At 43.6% G+C, this 17731-nt stretch overlaps 1 protein-coding gene across 4 annotated transcripts in view; it reads right to left on the minus strand.

Moving 5' to 3' along the window:
* Positions 1–17731, minus strand: part of EIF2D (eukaryotic translation initiation factor 2D) — a 57466-nt gene that overhangs the window by 19616 nt on the left and 20119 nt on the right. For 3 of the 4 annotated variants that reach the window (XM_068985970.1, XM_068985967.1, XM_068985968.1), the window contains exons 1-2: positions 1645–1749; positions 511–701 (exon numbers count right to left, since the gene is read on the minus strand). The exons of the other annotated variant lie outside the window; for it this stretch is intronic. In XM_068985970.1, coding sequence (XP_068842071.1) covers positions 511–701; positions 1645–1700 — 247 coding nt within the window. In that variant the 5' untranslated portion in view covers positions 1701–1749. Of the gene's footprint in view, positions 1–510; positions 702–1644; positions 1750–17731 lie in introns of those variants that run through there. 4 annotated transcript variants of the gene reach the window in all.

A 17731-nucleotide genomic window follows, 5' to 3' on the forward strand; every position in this document is an offset into this window, starting at 1 on the left:
CCAGTATTCCTGGGCTTCCTTGGTGGCTCAGTTGGTAGAAAAAATCTGCCTGCAATGCAGGAAACCTGGGTTTGATCCCTGGGTTCAGAAGACCACCTGGAGAAGGGAATGGCTACCCACTCCAGTATTCTGGCCTGGAGAATTCCATGGACTAAACAGTCCATGGGGTCACAAAGATCTGACATGACTAAGCGACTTTCATTTCACTGAAACTCAACCCTTTTCAAGACCTCTACTCCATTACTGGTCAACCCTCCAGAAACAAGTGTTTCTTCACCTTAGCATTTCCCCCGGCAACAACCTTTGCTTTGTGTTAGCTCTTTTTCCCCCTCCCTTCTATAGCAGTTTCTGGTTTTGTATGATCCAATTCTAGAGACACAAAACACAAAAAAATTCTTAGGGAGATTTTGCATTCATTTGTTTTAAGGAAGACAGGTTAATGGAAGAAACAAGGAGAAACAAATATTAGGCAGAGACGACAGTAAGGGCATCTCTATGCCACTGCCATACCTGTTGGATACAGATTTTTCTCCAGTTCAAACAGGATGGGGTTACCACCACTCACGTACACAGTCACTGCATCTCCTCTGTGAGCATACAGCTTTACAATGTTGAGCTCTTCCTTTCCCGGCACTAACTCAGAGACCTGATCGGTTCCAAGAGTGGGGAAAACAGCTGCCACATCAGCCCGAAGCTTTCTCCTGCAGAGGGCACACATACCTGGTATGAAGGCTGCCTGCATAGATTTTAATAAATATTGAGGACTCAGAAAGACTTACTATAAAAAATCATGAGGACCAGGGAAGTCTGGTTGATGATGCCCTATTCTCACACACTCTTCCAAAACATCCCATTATCTTTCTCATCCAGTGTCTCATCTACTTTCACATGTTCCTGAGGCATGTCTTTGCACTTCACAAAGAAAGAAAGAAAAAACTGAGACCCGGTGAGCAGTCCAAGTTAGCCTGCCACTGGAAACTCAAGTCCTGCCTTCTTGACTCCACGCGTAACTCTTGGATCTGCCACTTTCTCATATATGGCTGGCAAATCTAACAGCTTATGATCAAACAGATACACCAGGGCATCAAGAATGACAACTAGAGAACATTGGTTCTAAAATCCCCAAGGTGATATCTGCGTTTGCAACACTATCTGAACAGATACAGTTACCACCTATGGCTCCTCTACTTCCACCTCACCTTCGATGTGTCTCTCCCCCGAGATATGAGAAGTGACTAGAGACTTCTCATATACCTGTAGTCCTCTGTACCCCGTCCAATCTCTCCCAAGGGACTCAAAGCTCCAAGTAGGGCAGGGATCCCGTATTCCTTCATTTCTGCAACATCCGCGACACTTTGAACAGACTACAGTCAACACGCGCTGACTGAATTACGTTTCTTTGAAACTCACTAGAATATTCAAAAAAAAAGACAGCCTGGGAGATAACTCGGGCCTCCGCTCCCATTTTCACCCTCAAAATATGTCTAACTCACCCTTGCCCCGCTCTGGGGTCCCTTCTCCGGCTGTGCCCCTCGGCCTCCACCCCAGGCCGGCTGACCGAGCACAGAAAGGCTGCGAGCCGGCCAAGCTCGAGAGACGCTGGGATGCCCTCGTGGGCAGGCACGGGACCCTCTTCCCCCTCACCTGTCCGACCCCTTGATGGCCGTGTTGGACTTGACCCGAAAGGCCTTGGCAAACATGTCCGCTGGAGTGGCCTGGGAAAGAGAGGGAGACCACAGACGCCGCGAGCTGTCAGGAAAGCGGATGCACGGCGGCTGCCAGGCCCGCGGCCCTGGGGGCAGCCATGCTGAGGCCCGGCTGGGAAAGCGGCCCGGCTGGAAACCGAGCCCGCTCAGCTTCGCGGCCGCCCCTAGCGGCAAGGCCGGGAACTGAAGCCCGAAGGCGGGACTGCGATTCCTGCTCAGAGCGGTGCGCCCCGCCCCTTCATCCTGGCCGCCTGGTTCTGCGCCTGCGCGAGCGGCAGGCGCGGCTCCCGCTGCAGTAACCCTTCCGGAGCAAGAGATTCCGTTCATTTCCATCCATCAGCGCCGTGGTGTGTCGAGTAGGCCCTCTGCCAGCTCTCATCCCATTCAATTTAGTTAAGCTGCGCAAAGTTAATTGAACTTTTGGGTTTTATTAAAATCGCAGGCCTCTCGAATGCTTTTCTTAAGGGCTTTGGTTTACTAAGATCTTTGCATTTTATCGTACACTATGGGCCACAGCTGGAATTCTGAGATTTTTCTCCTCCCTGTTTTTTTTTATTTTACATGATGTGATAATAACAAGGAATCCACTTTAGTCCCAGATTTGACCTCCTACTGGGAGGGGGAAACTATACAAATGATCTTCAAATCTGTTATTTAAAACAGCTTTGGACATCTTTATGTACCTTTTACATTCAGGCTTTCCAGGTGGCTGCAGTGGTAAAGAATCCTGCTGCCAATGCAGAAGACGCAAGAGATGCGGCTTCCATCCCTGGGTGCGGAAGATTACCTGGAGTAGGAAATGTCAAACTGCTCCAGTGTTCTTGCCTGGAAAATTCAATGGACAGAAGAGCCTGGTGGGCTACAGTCCACTGGGTCACAAAGAGTTGTAAGTGACTGAGTGACTAAGCATGCACGCATGTACGTTTTTGCATTTAGACATTATTTCGGGGGGGGGGGGTGTTTCCAAAGCAATTTTTAAAACGTAGAGTGTTCAGGAAAGAATAATTTTTGAGACCTAGTAAGATCAAATTCAGAGAAGGCAATGGCAACCCACTCCAGTACTCTTGCCTGGGAAATCCCATCGATGGAGGAGCCTGGTAGGCTACAGTCCATGGGGTCGCGAAGAGTCGGACACGACTGAGCAACTTCACTTTCACTTTTCACTTTCCTGCACTGGAGAAGGAAATGGCAACCCACTCCAGTGTTCTTGCCTGGAGAATCCCAGGGACGGGGGAGCCTGGTGGGCTGCCATCTATGGGGTTGCACAGAGTCGGACACGACTGAAGCGGCTTAGTAGTAGTAGTAGTAGTAGTAAGATCAAATTATGGTTTGGCTTCTCCCTAGCAGTTTGATCTTTCCCAATGGTTTATCCTTTCTGAAACTCTTACATTCTCTAAGATGTGGAGGTAGTATCCACCTCACTGGGCTTCTGTGAGAAACGATTGAGATAATGTATGTAATATGCTGCACAGTGTTTTGAAATTTTCCAATAAATTGCAGATATTATCCAAAACAAAGAAAAAAAATCAGTCTCAGACAGAAGTGAGAGTTTGGGTTTCCCTGAAAGGGATCACTGTGTACCCTGGAGACACAGATTTAAACACCTGGGGTCCTGGCCCCTACTCAGTCGAATTTTGCTTATGAAAATTTCAGAGGAGTGTGTCCATCCACCAAGAAAAAAAAAATCCTAATTGCTTTCATTTGATGACACAGTTACATAAAGGAGAAGTCCACCTTGGCTATATAAAGATAAGATTTTCAGCAGTCTCTGTCCACCACCATTTCTGCCTTTAATGTGGGGCCAGCCCCAACTCCAGCTCCTCCTACACTTCTGACCCATCATGCCTTTATTCTGAGCCACCCAGCCACAAAGTCAAAGTCAGAGGAGCCCAGAGGAGGGAAGGGCCGTAGATCCTTATTTCCTTGGGCTCCCACCCAGTCACACTCAGAGGCTGTGATGCCAGACTCTGTGCTGTTGACCAGGCCTATTGCAGTATAGCCACCAAAGCAATCTCTGTCCAAGGAGCTGAGGAAGTTTATTCAAGGGAAGATTAGACATTTCAAGCTGGGAAAACTATTGTACATAGCAGATGTCCTGGATAAGAAGGCATAGGTTATCAACCTAAAAATTAATTTGTGGTTGACAAGTAGGAGCCAAGACCCAAGGGGACCTGCCTGGAAACTGTGCTGTGAGTGCCCTGACTTCCTGCTGTGAGTACAAGCCTTGCAGCACCACAGGTAAGACAGGGCACAAATCTTGGGACTGTTGAGCCCCTGGAGAGGGCCCGGGCCAACCAAGCCCCATGCTTAACATTCCAAATTTTACACTACAAAACAAACAGCAGTAACATGAAACCAGAGCTGCTCACAGATTGATGATGATACCAGTTTGTGTCCTGGGATTATAAGTGGGAACCCTGAACTGCAATCTTTGAAGCCTCACCCATAGAACGGGTGCTGCCTGGAACCTCTTTCCAACTGGGACCCCAGATGTGCTGTGACCCGGGACTTCCCAGCACTGATTAAGTATGGATGTTTGTCAAAACCCAATTTGGTGATGTATCCTCTGCTCTATCTCTCTTTTTCTTTTACTGTTCAGTTCAGTTCAGTTTAGTCACTCAGTCGTGTCCGACTCTTTGCGACCCCATGAATCGCAGCACGCCAGGCCTCCCTGTCCATCACCAACTCCCGGAGTTCACTCAGACTCACGTCCATCGAGTCCGTGATGCCATCCAGCCATCTCATCCTCGGTCGTCCCCTTCTCCTCCTGCCACCAATCCCTCCCAGCATCAAGGTCTTTTCCAATGAGTCAACTCTTTGCCTGAGGTAGCCAAAGGACTGGAGTTTCAGCTTTAGCACCATTCCTTCAAAAGAAATCCCAGGGCTGATCTCCTTTAGGATGGACTGATTGGATCTCCTTGCAGTCCAAGGGACTCTCAAGAGTCTTCTCCAACACCACAGTTCAAAAGCATCAATTCTGTGGTCAGCTTTCTTTATAATCCAACTCTCACATCCATACATGACCAATGGAAAAACCATAGCCTTGACTAGACGGACCTTTGTTGACAAAGTAATGTCTTTGCTTTTTAATATGCTATCTAGGTTGGTCATAACTTTCCTTCCAAGGAGTAAGCGTCTTTTAATTTCATGGCTGCAATCACCATCTGCAGTGATTTTGGAGCCCAAAAACATAAAGTCTGACACTGTTTCCACTGTTTCCCCATCTATTTGCCATGAGTGATGGGACTGGATGCCATGATCTTCGTTTTCCGAATGTTGAGCTTTAAGCCAACCTTTTCACTCTCCTCTTTCACTTTCATCAAGAGGCTTTTTAGTTCCTCTTCACTTTCTGCCATAAGGGTGGTATCATCTGCATATCTGAGGTTATTGATATTTCTCCCAGCAATCTTGATTCCAGCTTGTGCTTCCTCCAGCCCAGCATTTCTCATGATGTACTCTGCATAGAAGTTAAATAAGCAGGGTGACAATATACAGCCTTGATGTACTCCTTTTCCTATTTGGAACCAGTCTGTTGTTCCATGTCCAGTTCTAACTGTTGCTTCCTGACCTGCATACGGGTTTCTCAAGAGGCAGGTCAGGTGCTCTGGTATTCCCATCTCTTTCAGAATTTTCCCCAGTTTATTGTGATCCACACAGTCAAAGGCTTTGGCATAGTCAATAAAGCAGAAATAGATGTTTTTCTGGAACTCTCTTGCTTTTTCCACGATCCAGCGGATGTTAGCAATTTGATCTATGGTTCCTCTGCCTTTTCTAAAACCAGCTTGAACAGCTGGAAGTTCATGGTTCACGTATTGCTGAAGCCTGGCTTGGAGAATTTTGAGCATTACTTTACTAGCATGTGAGATGGGTGCAATTGTGCCGTAGTTTGAGGATTCTTTGGCATTGCCTTTCTTAGGGATTGGAATGAAAACTGACCTTTTCCAGTCCTGTGGCCACTGCTGAGTTTTCCAAATTTGCTGGCATATTGAGTGCAGCACTTTCACAGCATCATCTTTCAGGATTTGAAATAGCGCAACTGGAATTCCATCACCTCCACTAGCTTTGTTCGTAGTGTTAGTACATTGAAAGTAAGCTAGATAGCTCTCTAATAAATATTAGTATTATTTATTTGTATAAAACAAGTGGCTTATTTTGTTAACGAATCCTTTGAACCTGAGATGAAAGTGAAAACTTTTAGCAAAACAGTATGATGCCTACCTGTCCTTTCTCTTTTCTTGGACTGCTCCAACTAAATATTCAACTGGGCATTTAAAAAAATCTCTTTTCGTCTTCATTGCCTCCCCCAGACTCACATACCCCAAAACTAGTGAATTTGAAGATCTCAGGTGAGGCCTGTAGGAAGCTTCAGACACTGGCAATTGGGCAAAAAAGATTTGTAGAGCTACTCGGAAGCAAAACCTTTTACGTCTCATTATCTCCTTCTCTAGGATAGACCTGGAAGGGACTGATCAAAGGTTTCTGTGGGAGAAACCTGTTGTTGGAAACTCTCAGAACCTCCCAGACTGTGAAAACACCACAGATGACCCACATTCCCAGGAACTTTTGAGCTCAGAGCTGGATGTCTGCATTGAGGAGAAGGGAAAAGCCAAGCGCAGGAGGTGACAGCGGAGGAACGGAAGCCCTGCCGCCTGCAGGGGGCTTCCTGTTGTGGCTGTAAGAGGGAAGACCAGGCAGGGGCAGGCAGTCTAGATGCAAAGCTCTGGGGCTGAGTCAAGATGCTTCTAAACTTCAAAGTCAGGATTTCAAAAAGTACCAGACCCTCAGAGAAATGTTCTGTTTTAACTGATGCCTAATGTATCAATCCTTCTGGATCCTGTGATCAAACCTAGAGCTAGAACCTCCTAGATCATACAACAGAGGCTGGAGATAAAAGTGGTACAGGGGACAAGCACTGGGCTTATTTTGCAGGATGTCACAGTACCTCTGGTTTTGTGCTGTCTGTCCACAGCATAGCCAAGCCCAGACAGGCTGGATGTTATCATTTTGTTCCTGGAGGACTTGAAGGCAAGAGAATTTCTAGAACCTGGGATTGGGCAACACCCTGGAGTATGAGAAGGCTGGATGTTTAGGGGTGGATGTACAGAGTGGGGAAATTGGGGAAGAAAGGCAGGAACATCGGCTTCTGTCTGCTTCGTTTGGGTGAACATCTCTGCTCGGCTTAGTGATGTCAGCCCAGCCTAGAAGTCAGGCCCAGCCTGCAGAGAGCCTGTAAATTAAGAGTGGAGACCGAGTTGACATGAAAGTATGCCCTGCATCTAGTCACACTGCCCCACTGCCCTGCTCGTCTACCTCCTTCCATTCCACCGTCCCTCAGGTGACACAGGATTAACGGCGGGGAAAAACACCTTGTGACAATCGAGGCAGAGATTGGAGGGATGCAGTCACCAGTCAAGGAGTGCCAAGGGCTGCCAACAGCAGCACAGGTGAGAGAGACATGGAACGTGGCCTTCAGAGTCTCCAGAAGGAGCCCATCCTGCTGACACTTTTGTTTTATATATATGTGTATATACATGTATATATATTTTTTAAGATAAATTTCCTTATTTTTGCCTGGGCTGGGTCTTCACTGCTCTGAGGGCTTTTCTCTAGTTGCAGCGAGCAGGCACTAGTCTGCAGTTGGGGTGTGTGGGCTTCTCATGGCAGTGGTTTGTCTTGTCGTGAGCGTGGGCTCCAGGGCACATGCGCTTCAGGAGTTGCCCTGAGTGGACTCATTAGCTGTGGTGCCCAGGCTCTAGAGCCCAAGCTCAATAGCTGTGGCCCATGGGTTCAGTGGCTCCGAGTATGGAATCTGGGATCGTCCCAGACCAGGGATCGAACCTGTGTCTCCTGCATTGGCAGGCGGATTGTTTACTACTGAGCCACCAGAGAAGCCCTTAATATTTTTATTTATTTATTTGGCTGTACCAGGTCTTAGTTGAGGCCTGTGGGGCTAGTTCCCTGACCAGGGATTAAACCTGGGTCCCCTGCATTGGGAGCACGGAGTCTTAGCCACAGGGAAGTCCTGATACTTTAATTTTAGACTTCTGGCCTCCCGAACTGCTGAGAGAATAAATTTCTGTTGTTGTTAGCCATAGAATTTGTGATAATTTGTTACCACAAACGAATACAAGAGAAACTAATATAAGCCCTGTGAAACTAATACAAGAGAAATAAAAACACATCCTCACAAAAAGATCTGTATGCAATGTTCATAGAAACTTTATTCATAAGAGCTCCAAACTAGAAACAGCTCACATGTTCACTGACAGGTGACTGGATAAATGTGATAAATCCACTCAGTGGACTCATACTCCTTAAGAAAAAGAATAAATGATGGAGATATACACCCATATGGACAAATCTCAGAAGCAACTTGTTGAGAGAAAGAAGCCAGACACTAAAGAAAACATACTGTAACTCCATTTATATGAAACTCAAGAACAAGCACCCACTCCAGTATTCCTGCCTGGAAAATTCCATGGACAGAGGAGTCTGGCAGGCTATAGTCCATGCGGTCAGGTAGTCGGACATGACTGAGCATGCATGCACAGAAACAAGCAACGCTAATCTGCGGTAGTTGTCTCTGAGACGACATCATTAACTGGAAAGGGGCCCAAGGGAACTTTTTGAGGTTATAGAAATAGTCTATATCTTGATTGGGGTATGTGTTTCACGGGGGTACGAATTCATCAAAACTCATCAAAATATACACTTAGGATCTGTGCATTTTACTGGGTGTAAAATTTACCTTAAAAATGGTAACTAAAAAATCCAAAAATGAAAAAAGTGAGGAATACGATTATATGGACTTGAATGTATGTGAGAGTTTCTGTTTCCAGGAAAAAGGTAGAAGAGGGGAATTACTTAGGGTGATTTTTTCCAAGATCAGATTTCAAGTCTAATCCAAAGTAGTTCAGATAAAGATTTTATCCCTACCTGTAGGGTTGCCAGACTTAGCAAACAAAAATAGGTGTCCAGTTAAATTTGAATTTCAGATGAAAAATGTATAATTTCTTGTATCACTGTATCCCAAATCTTGCCTGAGACATATTTGTACCCTACCTATGATTCTGTCATATACTGAGAATATGCTAGTAATCTGTGAGGTCCAGCCCAGGAAAGGCAGGTAAAGCCAGAGAAAAAAGGACTGTCCTAGGAAAGTGAGTGGAAACTGTTCAATTCCTATAGTAGGTATAAGTTCAATGACTGACTGAATTTGTGAGAGCTAATTCTTGGTGACTAAAAAACAAAAAGGGGCTAGGGCATGCAGATTATGGTGTGTGGATGGATCTGAATCCTCTGTGCACCTAGCAATGGGCTTTGAATCTGATTTTGGTGCACATAATCTGGAGGACAGGAAGCAGAAACTATGGGTTTGGCATCACATTCACATTTATGCTATTTCCTGCAAAGCTTAGGCAGTCTACAAAGAAAGCTATGTGTTTAAACAGAGAATGCATGAGAGAAGATGGTGCTTGCCTTCTAATCATCAAATCCCAGGGAAAACAAAAATGTTCTCATTGCTTTTTTAGAGGTCAGCTTTAAAAAGTCATATTTCCTTTCCATTACTCTCTAGTTCCCAGGGCCATGGTACTTCTGGGAATGTTGGTGTGAGGACACATTGTTCTTCAGTGAGCCTTTTTTTTTTTTTTCTTCTATTTTTGGCCACACAGCATAGCTTGTGGGATATTAGTTCCCCAACCAGGGATCAAACTCAGGCCCCTGCAGCGAAAGCACCAAGCCCTAACCACTGGACCACCAGGGAATTTCCTCAGTGAGCCTTTCTTAACCTTCATACTCAGTAGGGTGAAGGAGCACAAACCAGATCATAGATGGAGTTTTCTAAAGTTATCTTTTTCCTTATTGAGAACTGTGATTTCCCGATTCACTTGTGCTTTCTGCATCCAAGAAGGACAGCAGATGTAAAAGGCTCAGGAGGGAGCTAGCGCTGGGGCTCTCTCTGGATAGCGAAGAAACCCACCAGGAGCTCAGGAAGCCTGAAGAAAAGAGGCTGCTTTCCAGGGCCTGCCGGAAGTATACTTTGTGATCTCCGTGGCTCCTTGAGGGGCCTTACTGCAGAAAGACTGTTTCTTCATGAACAAGACCAGGCTTTTGTCTTAAAAAGCAAGCAAACAAATAAAAGTGAAGACTTCCCTGCATCAGGTGACCGACAAGTACAATTTTGAAGGTCGGAGTGGATTTTAAGACAGAGATTTCCATTTATCAGGGAATGGTTTCTAAACTTCTGGCGACATTGTCATCTTTACTGAGAGCCTCCTATGTGCCTGGTATTGTACTTGATGTGGGGGGTATGAAGATTATCAATAAAACAAAGCCCTGTCTCAGGGAGTGAGACAGACCTAAGCATGCATCATTATAATCAAAGCCAGTAGAAGTACCTGGAATTCCTTCAAACCTAGATATATGCTTATTTGTTTAGAGGAGAGAGGGACTGAGCTGGCCAGGGAAAAAGGCAGAGAAGATCTCCAGCTTTGAGACCTCGAATCCCTGCAGACAACAGTACCCAGTGTCCTTAGAAGGCAATTTTGACATCATCAGTTTTTCTGAATGTTTCTTGGGAATCTTACACTTGTCTCCTAACTGTCCCCACAAGGCACTTATCCAAGTATTTCTTCCAGGCACATATGGTTGTCTCCACTGGAGAAATCCAGATATAAACAGTATTCTCATTCATACATTTTCAGTTAATTTTAACTTTCCTAGTGGATTAACTCCCTGGGAAAATGTTTAACTACAACTTCCCTTAATCCAGCTTTTATTATGATACAAAGACAGACATGAAATTAGAGGATTATGAACACTGAGACATATCGATAGGGCCCTTAGTGATTAAATTATCTCGCATGGGGAATACTTCACAAATCGTTTTACAGAGCATGGGAGTGGGGTGCATTTTTGATGGAGAGGGCAACCTGCCTGCCTCATTCAGGTGACGGCCGAGATGCATTGCAAAGCATGGCATCCAGACATTTGAGATCTGGGAAGGTGAAGATTTCTAGTAGCCAGGTGACCCAGTGCGAATTTTCAGGATTTAAGTGACATCAGAAAATCTGATCTCCATGTCCAGCCATAGCAAATATCAGCAGGTTTTGCTGCCCAGCATCCATTCATCCCTTTCCTGGCACCTGCTCTAGCAGTTTTTCTCTGGAGAATTGCTATCTCCCTAACTCCTTGTCCTATGTACTTCAGATGACACTGCTTTTGGCTCCAGGTGGCTCCAGCCTGACCAATTACAGCACTGCATTTTCCTAGTCAGAGATTTGGTTCAAGAATGGAGCCAGTCAAAGCCAATAATATAGTTAGACTCCGTGGAGACTACTGAGAGAGCCTTTCCACTAAGTTGATCCTGGAAGTGCCAGTAGCAGCCTGAGAATGAAGCCAGTGTGGAGACAAGCAATGAGGAGGGAACAGGCACATGCCATGCCTGAATTTAGCCCTGTTGCTTTTAAAAATTATTTTCAAATGTTTAGAAGACATTTTCTTTAAGCAGTTCTAGTTGGGTTTTTTGACATTTGCAATAGAAAAGGTCTTGACCTGTACACTAGGTGACAGAGAGCAAGTTTCCTTGGCCCAGGTGCCGTGAATGGAGCAGGTTTAGTGGGCTTCGGAGGTCCAGGTAACTCAGTAGGATTTGGTCTCCAAGGTCTACACTAGTGCATTCCAAACTTTATTGACGAAAAACAGCCACCACAAACATATTAGTGGAGCTCCTTACCAAGAAATTCTTGATCACTCTATCTAGAGAAATGGAGGACAGGCAGGAATTGGCATTTTTCAAAAGTACCCATAACATTTATCTGTTGCAGCACCCCAAAACTTAGTAGCTTAAAATAACAATAACTGTGTTTGTTCACAGTCCTCGAGAGGCTGCTGACCTGGTTTTTCTGTTCGCTTTGCTTGGGATCCTGATGGGGGCTGCTATCATCTGGCAATTCATTTCCTCTCTTGCTAGCAGTTGATGTTGGTTGAGGGTTCTCCACTAATCTAGCTCAGATTTGTCCACATGGTGGCAGCATCTGAATGAGAGAGCAAGAAGGAAGGAAGAAAAGGAGAAAAAAAAGAAAGAAGCTGTGAGATCTCTGAGGCCTAAACTCCTAACCACACAAGACCAACTTTGCTGCCTTCTATTGGTCACAGCGAGTCACATGGCTAGCCAGAGTCAGGAGCTGGGAAACTACTCTTCACCACCTAATAGGAGCAGCTGCAAAGAATATGTGGCTGTGTTTAATTTACCACAGTACTCAAGCTTCTTAAGCTTTAATGTAACAAATTAACAAAAACTTAGTGGGTTAGAACAACACAGATGTAATATCTTACAGTTCTGAAGGCCAGAAGTCCTAAAATCAAATTATTGGCAGAGCTGTGTTCTTTCTGAAGGCTTTATGGCAATCTGTTTCCTTGCTTTTTTCAGCTTCTAGAGGCCATTTTTATTCCTTGATTTGTGTCCCCTTCCTAGAGCTTTAAGACCGAAAACAAGCATCATATATCCCATCCCTCCCCCCAACTTCTGCTTCTGTTGTTACATCTTCTTTTTTGACCCTCCTGCCTCCCTCTTCCATATTATAAGATGCTTGTGATTACACTGGGCCCATCCTGATAATTTAGGATAATCTCCCTAATTTAAGATCCTTAATAACATTTCAAAGTCCTTTTTGCCATATAAGGTGACCTACTGACAGGTTCTAGGGATCAGGACATGGACATATTTGGAAGACCGTATCCTGTCTACCACATTTGGGAGTTCTATACCAAGGGAAACTGTCACACAATTCAAAGGATCCAGTGATCAAGTTTGGGTTACCTTGACAGGCTCTGAAAGCTCAGGCAGTCAAAGGACTGAGCTTTAGAATCAAGCAGACCAAGGTTTGGATTCTAGTTCACCACTGGGAGAAAAAAAAAAAGGAATATACTGTGATAGTTGTGATTAAGTTTTATTTGGAGCAAAATGAAAACTATATCCCAGGAGACAGCTTCTGTGATAACTCTGAAGTGGTAAGGGGGGAGATGAGTATATATATGATGATGGTAAAGAGAGATACATGTAATCAAGTATACATTTTGGCAGAAGTTTGCTGTTAGTCACAAGAAACATATGTTTCCATTAATGATTTTAGTGCTTTTGAGAAGATATGAGAAGATGCAAGAAACTGGGCTTGTAAAACCTTCTCCTGAAAATATCTAACTAAATGAATGCCTGTTCTGCCAGTTTTTCTGAGCACAGTGCCTCACCCCTGATTTCCACCCTGAACCCCTCTCAGGGTGAGCTGTAGGGCAGCAACTACAGTGGCTTCATTCTTGCGGTGCCAGATGGCAAGAGATAAGTTTTAGTTGGCAGTGTCCAATCATGGTCATAAATTTCACCACGGTTTGGGAGACATTTAAGTGACTGTTTTGTCCCACAGTGTTAAGGAACGGTTATTCCTAGGTCAGGTGAGGCTCTCAACAGGCAACTCAGTGTGCTAGTACCAGGCCAGGCCCTACTAATAAAGCCAAATGTCTCTGAATCACAAGACAGTCTTACTAGTCTGTTGTGGTCCAGGACATGATGCCCCCTTGTTGCTTTTCCCCATAGCTGGAGTTACACTCCTCGATCTGGTCAACTGCTTCTAGTCCGCTAGTCATCATTTTATCACTCAGTCACACACACTTGGTAATGCAAAAACAACAGTTTCGTAAAACAGGAAAAATGCAAATGATAGTAGTATTAGTAAGGTTATAAGTAAGAATTTAAGCCAAGAACTTCTATTAGGTGCAGCCAGTATATTCCCAGGTCATCTGACTTAGTCTGTTCTGTGCCAATCCTTATTTTTAAGAGAAGTTATATACTGGCATTGCTCATAAGGCACCCAACCCGATTCCCTACTGCTGTTAGCTGATTATCCTTTGTATGATTTAATTGTTCTTGACATAAAGGAGCCTTTAAACTTAAATGTCCATAGCCTGGTGTTAACCACACAAATATATACTGTAATTGTGGAAGGTTTTCTAATATAAACAGGAGGTTATAGTTTTTGACTGAGATTTGACTCTGTATTCTGATTGAGCTTGAGTGATCCTAAAAGAAAATTCATTTTTATAGTAGGAGTCAGAGCAGTTATTATTAATTGGCCAGGTGAGGGGGTCCCACTTAGTAATATCAATACTGGCCTAAAGAGAACTATAATTTCTTTCTTCTAGAATAAATTTTCCTAAGGGTCACCCAGTTGGAACTGGGTGGAGAAATCCACCAAAGTAGGGTATAAGTAGTTGACCATAAACCAACAATTTGGTTAAATTTAAACTCTGCATGAGACTGAAGTATGTTTGGTTCATAAACAAAGGTATGAGCAATTATCAGAGTAATTGGAATCCAGGCCTGGTCCAGAACCTTGGGTCAGCTGTCTGCTTCAGATGTCATCTTCTTCTCATTCTGGTCTGGTAGTTTCTCCTCCACTTGAGTCCTGTTTTAAGATGATTTTAAGGTCAGCAGTCCTTTCTATAGGCCAGTCCAGTGCAGGGGCCCTTTCTAAGTGGAAATATTAGTCCAAGAGGCAATTTCCTTAAGTTTCACTGTGTTTGAGCTAGGTAAGAGTACAGAGTACCTGATAAAGGTCTTTCCATCTAGGTTGGAGATAGTCCATTCAGTTCAGTTCAGTACTCAGTCGTGTCCAACTCTTTGCGACCCCATGAATCGCAGCACGCCAGGCCTCCCTGTTCATCACCAACTCCCAGAGTCCACCCAAACTCATATCCATTGAGTCGGTGATGCCATCCAACCATCTCATCCTCTGTCATCCCCTTCTCCTCCTGCCCTCAATCTTTCCCAGCATCAGGGTCTTTTCAAATGAGCCAGCACTTCACATCAGGTGGCCAAAGTATCGGAATTTCAGCTTCAGCATCAGTCCTTCCAATGAATACCCAGGGCTGATCTCCTTTAGGATGGACTGGTTGGATCTCCTTGCAGTCCAAGGGACTCTCAAGAGTCTTCTCCAACACCACAGTTCAAAAGCATCAATTCTGTGGTCAGCTTTCTTTATAATCCAACTCTCACATCCATACATGACCACTGGAAAAACCATAGCCTTGACTAGACGGACCTTTGTTGACAAAGTAATGTCTTTGCTTTTTAATATGCTATCTAGGTTGGTCATAACTTTCCTTCCAAGGAGTAAGCGTCTTTTAATTTCATGGCTGCAATCACCATCTGCAGTGATTTTGGAGCCCCCCAAAAAATAAAGTCTGACACTGTTTCCACCGTTTCCCCATCTATCTGCCATGAGTGGTGGGACTGGATGCCATGATCTTTGTTTTCCAAATGTTGAGCTTTAAGCCAACCTTTTCACTCTCCTCTTTCACTTTCATCAAGAGGCTTTTTAGTTCCTCTTCACTTTCTGCCATAAGGGTGGTGTCATCTGCATATCTGAGGTTATTGATATTTCTCCCGGCAATCTTGATTCCAGCTTGTGCTTCCTCCAGCCCAGCATTTCTCATGATGTACTCTGCATAGAAGTTAAATAAGCAGGGTGACAATATACAGCCTTGACGTACTCCTTTTCCTATTTGGAACCAGTCTGTTGTTCCATGTCCAGTTCTAACTGTTGCTTCCTGACCTGCATACAGGTTTCTCAAGAGGCAGGTCAGGTGGTCTGGTATTCCCATCTCTTTCAGAATTTTCCACAGTTGATTGTGATCCACACAGTCAAAGGCTTTGGCATAGTCAATAAAGCAGAAATAGATGTTTTTCTGGCTCTCTCTTGCTTTTTAAGTGATGTCTTTTCCAGCATGCATAATCTCTGGCTGCAGGTCATGATGCATCTGATCTTCATCCAACGATAGATTACTGAGATAAGCTTCAGAAACAAACTAGAAAGTCCTTTTTATTATTCAATTAATTTTTACAATAATATAAGAACTGACTTGGAACTGAGTCTTAGGCAGTAAATACAGACATAAATTAACAAAACCAGAATTTTTTTTTTTTTTTATTGAAGGATAATTGCTTTACAGAATTTTGTTTTCTGTCAAACCTCAACATGAATCAGACAGAAGTTACATATATCCCCTCCCTTTTGAACCTCCCTCCCATCTCCCTCCCCATCCCACACCTCTAGGTTGACACAAGAATACAGTTTCCTGAGTCATACAGCAAATTCCCGTTGGCTATCTGTTTTATATGTGGTAATGTAAGTTTCCATGTTACTCTCACTGTACATCTCACCCTCTGCTCCCCTCTCCCCATGTCCATAAGTCTATTCTCTATGTCTGTTTCTCTATTGCTGCGCTGTAAATAAATTCTTCAGTACCATTTTTCTAGGTTCCGTGTATATGCATTAGAATACTATATTTATCTTTCTCTTTCTGACTCACTTCACTCTGTATAATAGGTTCTAGGTTCATCCACCTCATCCGAACTGACTCAAATGCATTCCTTTTTGTGGCTGAGTAATATTCTATCGTGTATATGTACCACAAATTCTTTATCCATTCATCTGTCAATGGACATCTATGTTGCTTCCATGTTCTACCTATTGTAAATAGTGCTGCAGTGAACAGTGGGATACATGTGTCATTTTCAATTTTGGTTTCCTCAGGGTATATGCGTAGGTCTGGGATTGCTGGGTCACATGGTGGTTTTATTCCTAGTTTTAAACGAATCTTCATACCATCTTCCATAGTGGCTGTATCAGTTTACATTCCCACCAACAATGCAAGAAGGTTCCCTCTTCTCCACACCCTCTCCAGCATTTATTGTCTGTAGACTTTTTGAAGTTGGTCATTCTGACCCGTGTGAGGTGATATCTCACTCTAATTTTGAGCATTTCTCTAATAATTAGTGACGTTGAGAATCTTTTCACGTGTTTGTTAGCCATCCTATGTCTTCTTTGGAGAAATGTCTGTTTAGGTCTTTTCCCTACTTTTTGATTGGGTTGTTTGTTTTTCTGGCTTTGAGCTGTATGAGCTGCTTGTATATTCTGGAAATTATTCCTTTGTCAGTTGTTTCATTTGCTATTATTTTTTCCCATTCCGAGGGTTGTCTTTTCACCTTGCTTATAGTTTCCTTTGCTGTGCAAAAGCTTTTGAGTTTAATCAGGTCACACTTTACTTTTGTTTTTATTTCTGTTACTCTAGGAGGTGAGTCATAGAGGATCTTTATGTCATCGAGTGCTCTGCCTATGTTTTTCTCTAAGAGTTTTATAGTTTCTGGTCTTACATTTAGGTCTTTAATCTATTTTGAGTTTATCTTTGTGTATGGTGTTAGGAAGTGTTCTAATTTCATTCTTTTACATGGAGCCATCCAGTCCTCCCAGCACCATTTATTGAAGAGGCTGTCTTTGCCCCATTGCATATTCTTGCCTCCTTTGTCAAAAATAAAGTACCCATAGGTGCATGGGTTTATCTGTGGGCTTTCTATATTGTTCCATTGGTCTATACTTGTTTTTGTACCAGTGCTATACTGTCTTGATGACTGTAGCTTTGTAGTATAAGCTGAAGTCAGGAAGGTTGATTCCTCCAGCTCCATTCTTCTTTCTCAAGACTGCTTTGGCTATTCGAGGTCTTTTGTGTTTCCATATGAATTGTGAAATTTTTTGTTCTAGCTCTGTGAAAAATGCCATTGGTAATTTGATAGGGATTGCATTGAATCTGTAGATTGCATTTGGTAGTATAGTCATTTTCACAATAGTGATGCTTCCTACCCAGGAACATGGAATATCTCTCCATCTGTTTATGTCATCTTTGATTTCTTTCATTAGTGTCTTATAATTTTTCTGTGTACAGTTCTTTTGTCTCCTTAAGTAAGTTTATTCCTAGGTATTTAATTCTTTTTGTTGCAATGGTGAATGGGATTAATTCCTTAATTTCTCTTTCTGATTTTTCATTGTTAGTATATAGAAATGCAAGTGATTTCTGTGTATTGATTTTGTGTCCTGCAACTTTGCTAAATTCACTGGTTAGCTCTAGTAATTTTCTGATACTATCTTTAGGATTTTCTATGTACAGTATATCATCTGCAAACAGTGAGAGCT

Source organism: Capricornis sumatraensis, chromosome 14, assembly GCF_032405125.1.
Source record: "Capricornis sumatraensis isolate serow.1 chromosome 14, serow.2, whole genome shotgun sequence".
NCBI lineage: Eukaryota > Metazoa > Chordata > Mammalia > Artiodactyla > Bovidae > Capricornis > Capricornis sumatraensis.